This window comes from Astyanax mexicanus, chromosome 20 (assembly GCF_023375975.1).
Source record: "Astyanax mexicanus isolate ESR-SI-001 chromosome 20, AstMex3_surface, whole genome shotgun sequence".
NCBI classification, from domain to species: Eukaryota; Metazoa; Chordata; class Actinopteri; order Characiformes; family Acestrorhamphidae; genus Astyanax; species Astyanax mexicanus.
Genome location: NC_064427.1, coordinates 1,915,001 through 1,933,237, shown reverse-complemented (window position 1 = coordinate 1,933,237; position 18,237 = coordinate 1,915,001). Strand labels below are relative to the sequence as shown.

Here is an 18,237-nt window from a genome sequence, read left to right as displayed (position 1 = left end):
GCGGGCCACATGGGGCCTGGTAAATCATCATCATCATCTAGAAGCTTTGGGTTAAGCATATATTTGGCTGTTATTTAAAGTGGCAGTCCGTATTATTTTGTTTCTGAAACTGAAAGCAGAAGCAATCCTGAGTGGAGAAGGGATAAAATATTGTGTTTAATAATACTGGAGTTTCAGGAGTTTAGTTTTCCAGCAGTGTTAGCATTAGCTGCTAATCGCAATACGTACAGTACTTTGATATGTATCAATATTTTCTTCACATTTTCATTATTTGTATAAATTCATCACTGTATAAAACCATTTTTATTCAGCTGCAGAAATCCTTTGTCCCTCTGAGTGAAAATGTTCATGATTTGACTCGGTGAGGAGGAGGAGGTTTCAGTGGTTTGAGGCGGTGGATACTGTGGTACTCAGATCTTCAGGGTTTAGTTTATGAAGCTGGTGCTGAACCCGTATCCAGTCCTGCGGTATGAATAGTCCAGTTCTGTCAGCGCAGTAAACACTGTGTGTTTTTATGCATCACGGCTCCGTCACATGATCTGGCACCGGGCGTGGAAAGGCTTAGCGTGAGGGTCGTGCCCTTTGTGGCGGTTTCTGTATTCGGACACATTAACTTATGGGATTTAGCGAGCGGGCTGGGCTAACGGAGCAACCGCAGTGCCGCCAGTTCAGTGACCTAGTTAACAGCAGTGAACCGGCGCTGGCAGGAGTGACTCACCCGCGGTGCCCATTAGGGTGGCGTAATTGTTTTTGTTTGTTTGCTTCATGTAATCTCTTCTCCTCAGTCGCTGACCTTTCACTGATATACGTGTTCTATCAGTACTTCTCTACTGGGACTAGACCAACTGTTTCAAGCAAGTACCAACAATGTAGTTTAACTTAAAATCCAATTTTTCTTGTTGTTTGTTAAATACAGTAGGTCTCTCTGAATTGTTTATGATGCTGCACATGATGAAACTCTTCCTCAACCTCTTCCTTATTGTCTGCAGCAGCTAGTAAAAGAAAGTATTCAGAAAAATGATCAGGAGTTGATCAGGAAAAGCACCGTGTCTACGTCAACCTGTGAATTAGTATTTATGGCCCCGCCTACTTTGGCTCACAAGAGCTAAAGCCGGGCAGCAACATCTCTCGTCAGATAGATAGAGATAGCTAACAGCGCTAGGAGCAAATGCAGTTTATTCCTGTGTTATTTGTGCAAATAACACATCAGTGTTTATATACTTTACCCAGTTATTCAGAGCTAAGGAACAAATGGTTAGAATTAGTCTATGGAGGAAAAACACCACCAGCCAAGTAAAATTGAGATAGGTAGGTGTTTAGATGTTTAGAACAGTTCTGTTTACAATAGTTAACAAAAGTAAAAATCCACCCCGGGGTTTTGTTCCAACTACTTTCTGGATCTGGACTCTACCCACCACTGTGTGTAAGTAACTACAGGTTTAAATAGGATCTCCGGTGGATTTGGTGTTTTACTCTGAGAGACTCTAAGACTAGGTCAGTATAGGCTGAACTGCACTAGCAGGGCATTATTACACATGTTGTAAAGTAACATATAACATTGCAAAGACTGTTATTATTGTAAAAATGTCTTTATTTTAAAATGTTTCTAACTGTTGTCCATCTCAATGGTGGTCCGTCTCCTGGTGTCGCAGTGATGTTAGCCAATCAGAGATTATATGCATGCATGTATGAATATTTATGAGTAAGAGACGAAATCCTATAGTTTTCCTCTGCCCACTCCTCCATCGGACTAAAGCAAGGTTATACCGGATCACCGGAGCACTTTTTTTTACAACTAGACATTTTAAAATGAATGAAAAAACAATAGAATGAGACGTTTAAAGTGTAAAGTATCTGAATGTGTAGCATTATTAGGGTTGTCCACAAACATTTGGACAGGTAGTGTTGAAGCAGGAATAGCTCTGTGACTGGTGACCGTTTGTTAGCGTACACTTAAAGCCATTTATCCAGTTACAGCACACACACACACACACACGCACACACACGGCCGCCTCCAGCTCCCACTCATCTCCTGAAGACGAGTTGTGTATCATGGCCGTGGATAATCCGTCTTACACTAAGCACCCCCGCGTCATGTGATGGCACTAAAGACCTGCTGAAGTGTCGTCCTGCTGGGTGGACACTGGTGCCATCGACAGGTGGAGGTCTTCCCTGCAGAAGAGTGATGAGTTCAGAGCTCTGTGAGCTTTAGGAAGACTTTAATGATTGGTATTCACTGGATTTTATGTGGGCAGTATTAGAAAAGGTCCAGATCAGAATCTGAACCAAGCTTTATGTGTGTTATATTGTATTTTGTACTGTATTTATTCTGGTTAGTTTGTCCAATTTCACACTGCAGAAATCAATATTTAGTGGAATATCCCAAATAGTTGTTTTCATGCATCTTGGCATCATGTTCTCCTCCTCCACCAGTCTTACACACTGCTTTTGGATAACTTTATGCTGCTTTACTCCTGGTGCAAAAATTAAGCAGTTCAGTTTGGTGGTTTGATAGTTTGTGATCATCCATCTTCCTCTTGATTATATTCCAGAGGTTTTTTTTTATTTGGTAAAATCAAAGAAACTCATCATTTTTAAGTGCTCTCTTATTTTTGTTTTTCCAGAGCTGTAAGTGTAAATCTTTTTGGAGAGATGGAGAGATTTATCTGAAGGGTTTTTTTGAACAGTAAGAAGTGGGAATGAAAACAAGGTGAAATTAAATAGGAATAATACAATGTAAAAGTAGGATGTTTAGATAATTGTGTGAAAATATAAAGAGTAGAAGTCTAGTAGAGTCTAATATAATAGTAGATCCACTTAAGTAAGGTAATGAAGTGTTTATTTGTACTTATGCAATTTTTTTTTTCAATATCGTGCAGCTCTACTCCAAATAATGGCATTTCTTCACTGTGCACAAATGGTTCCACAAATTTTTTGAAATGCAACCCAGAGATTAAAACACAAATATTGCGTACAGTAGAAGCATTGCGTACATATCTGCTGCTGCTGCTGCTGCTGTGCAATAACAAGGCTCCTGAGGTGGGCCGGGTGTACGGTGGAGGCATGTGCTCAGTGTAGTTCAGTTCAAAGAGAGGGGGTTGAAAGCAGCGAGTCGGATCATTCAGAGGCTTTTAATAGACAGACTCGGCGTGAGGATCATTTTAATGCTTCAGTTTTGGGAGCAGCAGTGTCTATTCATTACCGTCGCTGTCTGATCCTTGCGTGTGATGTCACTCATCAGCCTCCTCTGTGTCCTGTCAACACGCCCTGCCGACGCCACCGGCACCGACATCTGGCAGGTTTACGGAGACGCTGAAAAAACTGATCACACTGTCTCTCTCTCTCTCTCAGGTCTGAGGGATGAGCTCAGCTCCAGCTCTCTGACGCCCCTGAGATAGGGGGCCTGCCTGGTGGATCCCACCTCCACCTGACCCAGCGGTACGTTCGCCTCATCCCTCTCCCACCATGCTGATCAAAGAGTACCGCATCCCCATGCCCATGAGCGTGGAGGAGTACCGCATCGCCCAGCTCTACATGATCCAGGTCAGTACGCTTCCTCTGGTCTTCAGTGGTTCATTTCTGAACATCTAATGTACATTAGTTTTGCTCTTTCTTTTCTATATAGCAATACGTCACGGCAGGGGTCTGCAATTAAGTTTGGCCGGGGGGCCAGATATTTCCCAAGCCAAAATTCTCTTTTGGAAAATGAAGTGTAATAGGATGAAGTGCTGCTACAGACTAGTAGCTCTCCAGTCCAGAGGGTTGTTGAACCTAATTGCAGAACAGTTGATCTCAAAGCAGGTAAACCCAAGAAGAAAGGAATAAACAAATAAATAAATAAACACAGCACTCTTCATGCGGGATCACGTGAACCCGTGTCGTCAGGGTCGCGGCCCAATATATTACTGCTGCCCTGGCTAGTGAATTGGGACACAGCCGGGAAAAAAGGCCCTTATAGAAAGATAGGGAGCCCGAGAACGGGCGGAAACTTAATACATGCCGAGTCCAGGTTTCTTCACAAAGGTGATGATGGCTTTATTAACTAGATAGGTGGCCTGGAACTGTCGTGCTTTGCTCTCACCAAGAGGTACACTACCCAAAAATGGGGCGTTCTATAGGGCAGCAAGGGTAGCACTTTTGCGCCCTCTTGTGGAAAGACCCAGTGGCTAATCAAACCATAATCCGGGACTCAATGTCCAATGTCTGATTAAATGTTTTGACTGCAACATTTTTCCATATTGCCCAGCCCTAATTGAATTAGTCTTTCTGAAAGAAGAGATGTCCAAATAGGTTAATTGGCACGTTTAGATCCTGCAGTATGATAATTCTGATATCAAGATGAACTGAGAAGTTGATCTTCTCTAGCAATAACGTAGATCAGCAAGTGCTAGTGTTGCTTTTTTTTTTGGATTGTGGTGCATTGGCTGTTTTTGTGAAATGTGTTGGCACTTGTTGGTTGAGTAGTGTCTAATATATATATAATATATATATAAGATCATCATATCAAATTTTGCCTCTTTTTTGTCCAATATTTCATTCAGATATTGTGATTTTTGGTCAGCATTGGTTCAAAATCGATACTTAATGTCTCAGTATTGATACTAAGTATTGAACCGACACATTCCTAGTTAAAATCCTTACTTTTAGAAAGCAATGTCGTTGAATATAAAGTAAACTTTTTTTGGTTTTGATCATTTTTTTTGTCATTAATATTTGATTTAAAAACATATTTGGAATTGTAACCCCAGATATTGTGATATTTATCATACCTGCAGGTTGTTCAGGCTTTTTAAAATACACAGTTCTAGATTTTACCCTTTCTGTGATGGAGGCATCACATGGTAGTTCTTCACAAAGCATTTATTTTAATAGTTTTGGATCATTGAGATCTGTAAGAGGCTAACATATTACACATGCAGGACACTCTTCCTCCCATCATGACACCCAGTCTGAAGTGTGGGCTGGAGTCGTGGACCTGGCAGTTCTCTCGCTGTCCACTGGTGATCGGATCACTCAGGGCGGATGGTAATTCCAGGTATGAGAAGGGCCTCGGTCGGGGGGAGAGCAGATGTCGCTGATGTTCATTTGGATCCTGCTGATTGAGCAGAGAGCATGCTGGGAATGAAGACGTCCAGCCCCTCCCTCCTCCAGTGAGCTCCTGCTGAGACCAACAAAAGATGAAGAGCGCTGATGGACGTCAGCTGTCACCCGCGATCAATACGGAGCTTACCGCGCCAATTCTGTGATCTGCATATGTAAAGAGCTCAGAGCGACTCTTCCTTAACGCAGGTTATTCTTATTTTATGCTGCTCTGATGCGGCAGTGGAAACGGTAATGGTTATGGTAATGGGTAATGGCTATAGGAATGGGTAATGGCTATAGTAATGGGTAATGGGTATGGTATTGGGTGATGTGTACAGGAATGCATAATGGGTACAGAAATGGGTGTGATAATGTGTTGAGTAATGGGTGATGTAAGGTAATGGCTATAGTAATGGGTAATTGGTAGATTAATGAAAAATAGCAGCAATAATGGGTAATGGTACAGTAGTTGGCACAGTAATGGGTAATGGCTATGGTAATGGGTAGAGTAATGAGTAATGGCAACAGTAATGGGTAATAGGTGTGATAATGAGTAATTGGTATAATAATAACAATAATAGCTGCAATCATGGGTAATGATACTGTATTTGGTACAGTAATGGTGCAGTAATGGTACAGTAATGGATAATGGCTACAGTAATGGGTAGAGTAATAGGTAATGGGTACAGTCATGGGTAATGGCTACAGTACTGAGTAAAAGGCGTGATAATGGGTAATTGGTCGAGTAATTATTAATAATAGCTGCTATCATGGGTAATGGTACTGTATTTGGTACAGTAATGGTACAGTAATGGATAATGGCTAGGGTAATGGGTAGAGTAATAGGTAATGTGTACTGTCATGGGTAATGGCTACAGTAATGTGTAAAAGGTGTGAAAATGGGTAATTGGTAGAGTAATTAATAGTAATAATAGCTGCGATAATGTGTAATGGTACAGTAATCAGTATGGTAATAGGTACAGTAATGGGTACAATAAGGGCTAATGGGTTTGGTAATGGGTAATGGACATGGCAGTGAATACCGTAATGGCTACAGTAGTGGTAATGTAGTGGTAATGGTTTGAGTATTAATTATGGTAATGGGAACAGTAATGTGTAATGGGTACAGTAAACGTAATAGATGCGGTAATGGGAACAGTAATTGGCAGGAGAATGTGTACAGTATTCATTTGTTTTGTGCTGATATTCAGACATAGGGCCTTCTGATGTTGAGCGCTAAATAGAGTGATATAAATGGATATTATTAAGTCAATTTATTTATAAGTCAAGTCATGGATGTGGTTGGAATGGTTACGCTAAAGGGTTGGGTTGGAGTTTGAGTTTGTGTAATGTTGCTACGCCCCCATTTAGTCTGTTTTGGTCTATAGCTGGTAAAACCTGACAGACCCGTATGTGAAATATCTCCCTGTTCTGTTTCTGGAGGGCATGGTGGAGCTGAATGCTGGAGAACAGGTTGAGGAATGTGGTTTTAATTGCCTGGAGAAAGTGTTCTTCACGCTACGCCTCACTGAAGGAACATCTCGATGGTGTAATCTAGAGATCTACAGATGGGTGTGGTTGTTGGAATATAGAGAGATACAGATTTAGAGGATATTAATTCCTGAGATTTAACTTTATCATGGTTAAATGATGGGCGGCAGCAGGTTGAGCGTTCCCAGGATGCTCCTCTGCTCTGAGGGAAGCTGGATCACGGGTCGTGACTCGGACAGAGCTGAAGGTCTCCGCCGGCCCACCCACCGGCTCCACACACTCTCAGTGGGTTTAAGAGGTTAATTAGCATCACGTCAAGCCAGCTGTCACAGCGGCAAGACAGCGCTGCATCAGGACCAGTCCTGCACCCTGCCCCCTCCATACCCCCGGGGGGGAGCGGGTAACACCCACGGGCAAGGACTGGCACTCAGCCCTGTATTTAGATCTGCCACCTTTACAAGATAAGGATGTTCTTTATCCAATTAAATTATACAAAAAGTTAAGTTTTCTTTACAGTCTCCTACAGTAAAAATTCACTTTAAAAGAAGTTTCCTTTATACAGACATCATAATTTACTCCAGTTAGGTAGTATTTAGAAAGTAACTTGCTAAAAAGAAATGTAGTTTGTTTTAAAATCCAGTTTCTGTATTCACACTGTTCAAAAAAAAGAAAGAAAAATAATTCTGTTCATGCTGTTGTATAATTCTATTTATATATAATTCTCAAAACAACTTTTATTTAAACTGTTCTACAATTTTGTTCAAACTGTTCTAGAAGAGCATTCACACTGTATTACATTTCTGTGGACACAGATCTAGAAACCACGCCACCATTTATACTGTCCTATAATTCTGTTTACACTGAATTCTGTTTTAAAAAAACATCTAAAAAAGCTGAACCTTATTCTCCCTGTCCTAAAATTCTTTTAAAAAATCTTTATAGGTTTTAGAATAGAACTTTATGTATCTTCAAAGTCCTCCCTCATTTTAACTGTTCTCAAGTTCCGTTCAGACAGTTTTAGAGTTCTGTTCAGACTGTTCTCAAATTCTGTTTACTGTTCTCAAGTTAGACTATTCTCGGGTTCTGTTCAGACTGTTCTCCTTTTCTGTTCTGGCTGTTTTCAACTTCTGTTCAGGCTGTTCTACAGTTCTCTTTGGACTGTTCTCAAATTCTGTTCAGGCTGTTCTCGTGTTCTGTTCAGGCTGTTCTCGAGTTCTGTTAAGGCTGTTTTACAGTTCTGTTCAGACTGTTTTTAAATTCTACTCAGACTGTTCTCGAGTTCTGTTAAGACTGTTCTCGAGTTCTGTTAAGACTGTTCTCGTGTTCTGTTAAGACTGTTCTCGTGTTCTGTTAAGACTGTTCTCGAGTTCTGTTTGGAGAGCTTAGTAAATCACTGTTTCAGAATCTTCCTCTTCCTTCATTTCCTCTGGTCATTTGGTTCATTTGGACTGTCAGTATATTTTATAAAAATTCTAAAATGACTCTCAGTATTAGAATACTGGATTGTTGATGTGGTACTGGGTTGGTTTGTCACATTGGATAGAATATATTCTATATAAACTAGTATGATTGATGCTTATCTTTCTGGATATAAACAGTAATCATGTAATTTAGCTAATAAAAGTCCTCTGCAGTATCAGTGTTTCAGTCCGGTACTGTACCGGGGTGAGTTTGTTGGTGCTAATTTTTCTCTGAGGGTGATTTAAATAGCACTCTGCCCTTGATGAAGTTATTTTAAGAGGTAGAGGGACTTTTATTTATATATTTCTCCTCAGTGATGTTATGAATCTGTAGTGACCATCTGCTGTGGCCGGTGTGACATGGCACTGCCTAATGACAGCCTGGCACACGGGCACAGTAGCAGGGTGACCCCACTGGTGTAGCATTAGAGGTTCTAGGTTGTGTGTGTGTGTGTGTGTGTGTGAGGTGTCTTGTTAGCATGATGCTATGAGTCAGAACTGTAGTTTGGAAGCAGAGGCTGGTATTTTATCTGCTACAGAGATCTGCAGTATTCACCAGTATGGTTGGCGAAGTTAAAAATAGCAGAGCTAATTACGGCTGTGCCACATCGTTAGTACCATACGTAGAATTTTATTATAATTTTTTTAAATAATAATTTTGGGATAATATAAGGATTTTACAGCTCTGGAAAAAATTAAGAGACCATTTTTCACAGTTTTTGAATCAGTTTCTCTGATTTTGCTATTTATAGGTTTATGTTTGAGTAAAATGAACATTGTTGTTTTATTCTATAAACTACAGACAACATTTCTCCCAAATTACAAATAAAAATATTCTCATTTAGAGCATTTATTTGCAAATAATGCAAAGAGAACAAGTTCATATTCATAAAGATTTAAGAGTTCAGAAATAATCAACATTTGGTGGAATAACCCTGGTGTTTTTTAATCACAGTTTTTTTCATGCATCTTGGCATCATGTTCTCCTCCACCAGTCTTACACACTGCTTTTGGATAACTTTATGCTGCTTTACTCCTGGTGCAAAAATTCAAGCAGTTCAGTTTGGTGGTTTGATGGTTTGTGATCATCCATCTTCCTCTTGATTATATTCCAGAGTTTTTTTCAGAGCTGTATTTGATTTTTTTTTGTTTATTATTTTTTTATTGTATATAGTTTATATGCATGCACAAAAATATTCTGCAGATTTGTTTGTTACATTAAATTATTTTTGTTGCATTAAATTATTTGCATTATTTTATTTTATTTGTTTACAAACTAGATCAATGTTTGCATAGATTTTAATTTCTACTCAATATTTTATTATATTTATACCTAATGATACTAGTAGTATATTTTTGGATCTAATGAAATATAGAATATCAAATATTGTTAAAAATACCCACATAAATCTGAGCTGGTCAGGGAGTTGTAGTAATCACATGAGTCTATATTTAAAATGGATCAGACTACTACTACTGGATCTTTAGTGTGGTTCAGTGTATAGAGGTATATTTCTATTCTGCCTCTATGCAGTTGTAATAAAATGCCGGTTTGAGTTCCTGTGTTCCTGTTTTCCTGTGTTAAGTCGGGGTGTGTTGGTTCTGTGGAAGAGGGAATGTGTAGAACTCAGGAAGGAAGGTGAGGAAGCCACTCGTCAGCAGGAACGCCACAGTTCCTGTCTCCTCACAGCCCCATCACCACCCCCCCGCCACCGCCACAGCGTCACAGCTGAGCTCCGGCTGCCATGGTTACGGATGACATCAGCACGAGCGTGGCACTCGCTGCAATCATTTGTTTGCAGTGTGTGTGTGTGTGTGTGTGTGTGTGTGTGTGTGTGTGTGTGTGTGTGAGAGGTGGGGAGGGGCGACACAGGGAGAGGTCACGATGATGCAGGCGCGTTGCCAGGCAACTTTTACTCTGCTGATTCTGTTATCCCTGCTGTACACCAGCCTTGGAGGGGCACCACAATGAGGTCAATTGGAGGCAGGCGCGGGATTGGTGGGGCAGGAGTGAGAGGGTGGGGTGGTGACGGGCAGAAGAAGCCCCCTTTACGTGATGTTCAGATTCATCCTCCTGTAGATCTGCGTGCTGGCGCTGTGCCCGCTGGAATGGCGTGCGGCATGGCGAAGGCCTCGGAGCTCCGAGCATCACCACGCCCAGAAATGCCAATCACCTGCAGTGGGTGCTTCACGACCCAGAACTACCTGGTACTACCATGTGCTGCCATGTACTATTTTACACTGTCCTGTAATGCCCTATAATATCCTGCACTGCCCTGTACTATCCAGACCTGTCCTGTACTAAAATGCACTATACTACACAGTACTATGCCACACTCTCCTATAATGTCCTGTACTGTCCTGAACTGACCTGTCCTGTGCTGTTCTATATTGCACTATAATATCCTGCACTACCCTGTACTATCCTGAACTGTCCTGTCCTGTAATGCTCTATACTACACAGTACTATGCTATACTCTCCTGCCCTATATTTCCTTACACTACCCTGTACTGTACTGTTCTGTACTACCATGTACTATTTTACACTGTCCTGTAATGCCCTATAATATCCTACACTGCCCTGTATTACTCTAAACTGACTTGTCCTGTCCTATAATGCACTATAATACATATTAGGGCTGCACGATATATCGTTTAAGCATAGTCATCACGATGTGTGCATGCGCAATACTCACATTACAGGACGTGTGATGTCACTTAAGGCATTTAAATCAAACACGTCATGTTGCAATGTTTTAATTCTTGACACAAGAAGTAGATACACAGCGCTGTCTCTGTGTCTGTGTGAGTGACAGGCTGCTGCTGCCTGAGAAGCTTGAAGGGGAAAGTGAGCGTAACCGTAGGGCCTCCATCCACATGGTTGGGCACGTGCTTGTAAACATGAGCACGTGTGGAAAGCTGTGCAGAGCTCAGTCCAGCACAGTTTAGCAGCGCAGATATTTCCAGTTACATCTGAATTCACACTTTTAATCACAGAAAAACAAACTCTCTTATTTACCTTTTAAAAAGCCATTTAAATGCTGATTAAAGGTCTGATTACTGTTGTTTTGCTGTTTTTCTCGGGTTTTGAGAGCACGGCACTGACTCAGCTCTTGATTGGTCCGGACCCGAGACAGCTCACGGGTGTTGGGGGCCGGGCTAGTGACGTCATCGGCACTGCATTGTTTAATATTGCGATATATATATTGACGAAAAAAGAACATTTGCAATGTAAAATATTTCTAATATTGTGCAGCCCTAATCCTGTTTTATCCTGAACTAACATGTCCTGTGCTGCCCTAAAATGCATTATACTACACTGTACTACCCTATACTGTCCTGTAATGGTCTGTATTGTCCTATAACCCCCTATACTGCTCTATATTACCTTGTACTTCCTAACACTGGTACTGAACACTGGTATTGAACACCATCACTACTGAACACCTGATTTGAAGCAGAGTAACTCCCAATGATGTCCTGTAGTACTCTATCCTGACCTATACTAGGCTATCGTACCCTGTACTTGTACTTCCTAACACCACCAGTTCTGAACACCAGTGCAGAGCCCGGTCAGACAGTACAAAGCAGTACAAACCCCTATACTGCCCTATACTATCCTATACTATCCTGTACTATCCTGTACTTCCTAACTGCTCCAGCACCCGGCACAGTACTGAACACTGGCAGGCAGATATAATGATTGTGTGTTTTAGACTGGAGTCCAGGTCCAGTCAGATCTCTGCAGCTGTTGCCCATAAACAGGTTGTACAGGTCGCCCCGCCAGTCATTAGTTTACTGCCAGAGAATAAACTGCATTAGAGCTCCACCCAGGTCAGTCTGCCCTGATGAATGGTGGGCATCTGCGAGGGGTAGGCGGCAGTTCGGTGGGCAGCTCGTACCGTTTTGAATTCGGCGGATATGGCCATTTAATTGAGCCTTGATCAAATTAGTCCCAAAGAGCTCGAAACGTAATTATTGGGTGGGATACTGTTACTGTTTCTCTTACTGCTGCAGACGGAGAGACGGAGAGAAAGAGTCTCAGGCACTTTATCTTGGTATACCCTGCACCTATACTGTTTATTAAGGCTGCACGATATATCATTTAAGCATCATCATCACGATGTGCGATGTAAACACGAGGTAACCGCAGGTTCTCCATCCACATGGTTGGGCACGTGCTTGTAAACGTGAGCACGTGTGGAAAGCTGTGCTCCTCAGTCCAGCACAGCTTAGCAGCGCAGATTTTTCCAGTTACAGCTGAATTCACACTTTTAATCCCAGAAAAACAAATGCTCTTATTTACCTTTTAAAAAGCCATTTAAATGCCTAATTAAAGAGCCAATTCATGTTGTTTTGTTGTTTTCCTCGGGTTTTGAGTTGAGCTCGGCGCTGACTGGTCCGGACACGAGACTGGAGAGCACACGGATGGGGGCGGGGCTGGTGACGTCATACGCCCTGCATTGTTTAATATCGCAATATATATCTTAAAAAAAATTGCAATGTAAAATGTTTCCAATATCATGCAGCCCTGCTGTTTATACTACACTATACTACCTATACTGCACTATACTCCGTGCCACTGGGCCTTAAGATACTTAAGTTTCCTCAAGTTTCCTCGAGTTCGGCCAATGTAGTGTTAGGAGTCTATCCCAAGATAGCCACCCGCACCAACCACCTACCCAAGAGTAGCCTGTGCAAGACTTTTATAGGGAAGCACTAAAATAACTTTTATGGCCTCTTGAGGCGAGACCCAGTGTATTATACATTTTACTATGCAGAAATTTGAAAATCATGTTTTTGCATAATTTTTATGAAAAGTTTGGATGGAAATCTGGCGAGCGAGAGACAGAGAAAGTAACAGAGAGAAAGAGAGAGAGAGAGAGAGAGAGTGGTAGCTATGGCTTTTGGCTCCTTCTTCATTTCAGAGTACTTATCTCTCTGGAGCGGGAGACACCACTCTGCACTCAATGTTAATTAACTTAGAGCTAGCGCTCGCATTATCTCTGCCAATAACCCCCCCCCCCTACACATATACACACACACACACACGCATACACACATCATCCAAATAATGAATTTTTCCCCATTAAATATTAATAAGAGGAAAGTATGAGGGGCGGGAGCAGAGCGCTGTGTTTAGTGCTGGGGGCTGATGGACTGTAAACACTGCACTGTTCTATTTTAACTCATTCACTAAAACACTACGCCATGGGAAAGGAAAACTCAGAACCCGGACCCGACCTGAGCCCACCTTTTTTTTTTTTTTGTGCACTTTAAGTCTTTGGATCATATATTTGTTCCATAAAAAATTGCGAAGTATTAAATTATAGTCAGTTATCTGACTTAGTCTTTAAGTGAAGGAAAACTTTAAGAGACACACTTTAAATTTATTTACAATTAAAAATGTTAGTAATTTTAAATATGTCTAAAAAAATAAGCTTCATTTTTTGTCTTTGAGGGGTTTGAGGGGAGAAAAGTTACTAAAAAAATCACCAGATTACTCCAAAACCCAGTACTGATAATTCATGTATAGTTTACACATAAAGATTGGAGTCATAGAGGGATACATTTACCTTTGTTTAAAGCCCGCCCACTTGTTAACGTTAGAGTTGTACTTTGTCTTCTGATCCAACTTTTTTTTGTTTTTTTTTTACTCAGCTTTTATGTATATGTTTATTTGCTTGTACACTTTATATTATAGTATGTTTTAGATAGTTTTCCCAAATTTCAGATTTTAGATTCTAAAAAGTGCTTGCAGTATCACAATATATTGTGATGTATGGATTTAAAACCTGAAAACAATCATATATTGTTTTAAAAAGTGGAAGGATTTTTTTTTTTAGCAAAGAACTGATTAGTTAACGACTTACAGGTGGTAAGTGTTAATGGAAATGAGCAGATGGTGTTACCGCTGCTACTCTGTACTGCAGCAGCATTTACACACTTACACTCTTACAGCACGTTCACACTTTCACATACCTGTCAAGTCTCCCGTTTTGGCCGGGAAACTACCGTATTTTACTCCTCTTTCCCGCCGTCCTCCCGTATTAGTATTTTCCCGTAAATTTCCCGTATTTTATTAAAATAAAAAAAATATATATTATTGAGGATACAGGGCACTGACCGCTCTGTGTCTCTTAACCAATCGTGGAGCCGGTTCAAGGAGAAAGTCCCGCCTTTCAGGAGAAACAGCCAATCAGCTTGCAAGGAGGGTCAGTGTGGGGAAGCCCCGCCCTCCTCGCTGTGAGTTCAGGCAGCTAGTTGGAGCTGCTGATGTTAAAACATACATGCAGCGATTTTTCTAAAAGAAAGGTAACGGTAGTCTAATCATGGAAACTGTGATGAGATTTTTCTGATAGCTGCTTAAAAATACTCCGAAATAAAACACACAGATTAAACCTTTTAAAATAAAAAAAATTACAGCTTGTGACTCAGTTTAACTAGAAATGTGGAGAGGACCGACATTAACTGAACTGATCAGGGGTGGAGTGATCAAAAGGAAGAAGTATTAATTAAAAAGTATTGTGTAGGCCCCTTAGGACTCATTTTTACTGATAGAATATATCTGGTCCATGTCCTTTTAGTAAAAGCTCATAATACAATTTTTAGGTCACCAACAGTCATTTTGCAGAATTTGTGCACTCTTTGTTCAATTTTAAATCCATTAAATAAATAAAAAATATATCATATAAAAGAGTGCATTTATTACAAAAAAGACATGAAATCTTAAATAAAAAAAAGATATAGAAAAAGGTTTTTAATTTGGCTGTATTAAAAGAATGACATATGTAGGAATGTCCACAACATGTTCAGATTCTGATAATCTAATTGTAGTGTGTAAGTGGTTCACATGTGGTTATTTTAGATTTTTTGTAAACCTGTTTTAAAATGTAAGAGATACTGAACCTTCGTTGGGCTGGTGGGACGGCTTTAAGCGGACAGAGGAAAATATCCCTTATTTTTAAATATAAAACTTGACAGGTATGCTTTCATCATCAGCATAATAACTAGAAAAGGACACAGATAAAACACAGAGAACTCTGTAACTATTAAAAGAAGAAGTTTTTTCTTTAGAGAAATTACAGATGAAGTCAGAGAGAGGTGAGTACTGTTTCATACACCTTCAAACTCAGACTCTTGGAAACTGGAGAAAAAAAACTGCTACAGGAAGACGTCTGGCTGACCAACATGGAAACAGCAGCTTTAGCCTTTAGCTCAGATTAACATGATCAAGGACTGAGTCTCTCTAAGTTTCAGCAGAGAAGAGAAGAATTAGAATTAGAGTGAAGAACTGCAGTAATAAAGTCCTTGATAAGATAAAGATAAAATAATAAAAAGCAGATTGTCTGGATCATACAGCGCTGCAGCTAATGGACTACAGCTACTACTAAATTTATTTAGGGTTGTTCTAAAACTTAGAGTAACATTAGTTTAAATATTCATATTTGACACCATATATCGATAATGTATCGCAACCGAAACGATGCAATATATTTCGATATTGATATTTTCTCCCATCGCTATTGGTTCACTGTGGTTTTTATTGTATTGGCAGCTTCTTGCCAATACACAGCTCTAGTAGAGAGGGAGCACATGTCAGCAGCTGGAGGTGACAGGTGTACTGTGGACATGAAGATGCACAGCAGAGAGAAGAGAGGTGTGTGTGTGTGTGTGTGTTCTTGCTCTCCTCAGCAGCACTTCATTACGGCGCTGACAGCTGACATCAGGCCCAACACCCATGACCAGACCACCATCAATCCCCCACAGCACTGCTACACTAACCCTGACAAAAGTATTGAGACGCCTGTTCATTCATTGCATCATACAGCTTTGGGGGAAAAAAAATAAGAGACCACTTAAAAACTATGAGTTTCTTTGATTTTACCAAATTGAAAACCTCTGGAATATAATCAAGAGGAAGATGGATGATCACAAGCCATCAAACCACCAAACTGAACTGCGTAAAGTTATCCAAAAGCAGTGTGTAAGACTGGTGGAGGAGAACATGATGCCAAGATGCATGAAAATTATTCCATCAAATATTGATTTCTGAACTCTATTTTTTGTTATTTTGTTATTTTCTTAATGGGAAATGTTGTCTGTAGTTTATAGAATAAAAGCACTATGTTCAATTTACTTAAACATAAACCTATAAATAACAAAATCAGAGAAACTGATTCAGAAACTGAAGTGATCTCTTCATTTATTTCCAGAGCTGTAGTTTATACTGAAATCAAAGTAAGTAATTGTCACTATTGTCCAGAGAAGACTTTCTATTCGATTTTGGAACTGTAAACATAGAGCAGCGCCACAAGAGAGGTCAGGATGTGACATCAATTTATGGTTAGAATAGCACTAGTGATGTCATTTTTAAGTGCTGGTGTAAATTATAATTGGAATAGCACTTCAGAAGTAAATGCATGCTTAGAATAGCTCTGCTGATGTAAATTCCTGACTTAGAATAGCACTAATGACATGAGTTCCTGATCAGAATAGCACTGCTGAGATTAATTTATGATTTAGAAAAGCACTACTGACATGACAATGCTGAGGAAAATCCATGTTTAGAATATCACTGCTGAGGTAAATGTATTGTGCTTTGTTGGTGTGTCCGTTAGGATATTTAAAACGTTTAGTGGTCAATAAATAGGCTGTAATTATTGAATTTATTTAATTTATGTAATTGAAAATTTGGCAACAATAATAAAAACCTGTGAAAAAAATGGTTTATTGATACTTTAAAACAAATTTCTGGACATTTTTCTATTTTTGTCTTCTTATGTCCTTCGCTCATCACTGTGTCATCACTGTCCTGATCTTCTTCTCCATTAATCCAGGCCTCTATAATAAAGTTGCCATTTACTAAATATCATCCGCTCTCTCCGGTTCTGATCTCCTCATTCAGGAGAGCGTCGGTGTTCAGCAGCAGATCTGCGCTGACATTTAATTCTGCAGCTTCTCACGTTCTATAAAAGCTCTGAGCTCAGATAACGCCGTTCCTGCAGCCGCCGACACGCAGCGCGTCCTAAACGCCCAGAGTCTTCTGCTTTTAATCTGCTGCTGTTATCTGCTAATGCAGAGTCACTGCTGATGTAATCAGAGTCCATCTGCCCTCTGAACAGCAACCTGACCACCCTGTCATCACCCGCCCCACGCCCGCCAGAGCTCATTCATCTCTACAGGACCTGCAGCTCGTAACTCAGGACCGACCCAGGCCTGGTTAACATCTCGTTAAAGTCGGCGGGGCTGAGCTGCAGTCCTGCTGATTGGCTGAAGGCCAGCCTTATCCGGGGCTTTTATGGCTTAATTTTGTTGGGATAAGCTTTATGACTGTAACTACAGTGTGGATTGCTGTGACTACTTGTGATTACTGCTGTGTGTATTGGCAAGAACCTGTATTATGATTAGAGCTGGATGATAATTTGATATTGATATGTATCGCAATAGAAAATATGAGAGTCACTAAAAAATCTTTTTAAAGTAATAAACACCTTTAAATGTTTAGAAAGTGGCAGTCCGTATTATTTAAATGCTGAAAGCAGAAGTATTTCTGAGTGGACATGAATATGGATAAAATATTGTGTTTAATGGAACCAGTGTGCTGAAATCACCATCCCTGCTAATCCTAATAATATATTCATTCTAAAAACTGAGGTGTCTGTTGCTTTTCGTGTGAGTTCTTCTTCTTCTGGCTACGTCACGCGTCTTTACGTACTTACATCACACGTACAGCCTCTAAAGGAGGATCCGGCTCAGTTTTACTGAACGCGAGCGGCTGGTGGAGCAATGGAGACTTCAGAAGAGGAAACTCAGAGCTCAGTAGCTCATTCACTCATAGTAAAAACAAAGAAATGAAGGAGTGAAGTTTCTGACTGAGCGCTCTCTCTCGATGCAATTACACATTCTCACCAGAGAGGGCCCTAAATCCCCTAAATCTCCCAAATCCCAATTTTTTTACGGACATCTGCTTTAAATAATGTCTCGACTAATTATTAACTAACAATAGGGGTGTGCCATATTGTATCGTACGCAATAATATCACAATAATATAACTTTTTTCTTGTCGTTTTCTCTGGATTTGATAGAATCTTTTGCGTATTGTATACTTTTAGCAAATTTTTTAAATTACCAAAAATCTGCAAATTCCATTGCCAGTGGCAATCACAGGGGGCTACGCACTGTGCATTTTAAATATAGGGAT

At 40.3% G+C, this 18,237-nt stretch overlaps 1 protein-coding gene across 6 annotated transcripts in view; it reads left to right on the top strand.

The window, feature by feature from the left end:
* The window catches only part of LOC103035112 (membrane-associated phosphatidylinositol transfer protein 2), a 72,415-nt gene that overhangs the window by 24,499 nt on the left and 29,679 nt on the right, over positions 1–18,237 (top strand). For all 6 annotated transcript variants that reach the window (XM_049468541.1, XM_022680798.2, XM_049468538.1 and 3 more), the window contains exon 2: positions 3,352–3,543. In XM_049468541.1, coding sequence (XP_049324498.1) covers positions 3,466–3,543 — 78 coding nt within the window. In that variant the 5' untranslated portion in view covers positions 3,352–3,465. The remainder of the gene's footprint in view (positions 1–3,351; positions 3,544–18,237) is intronic.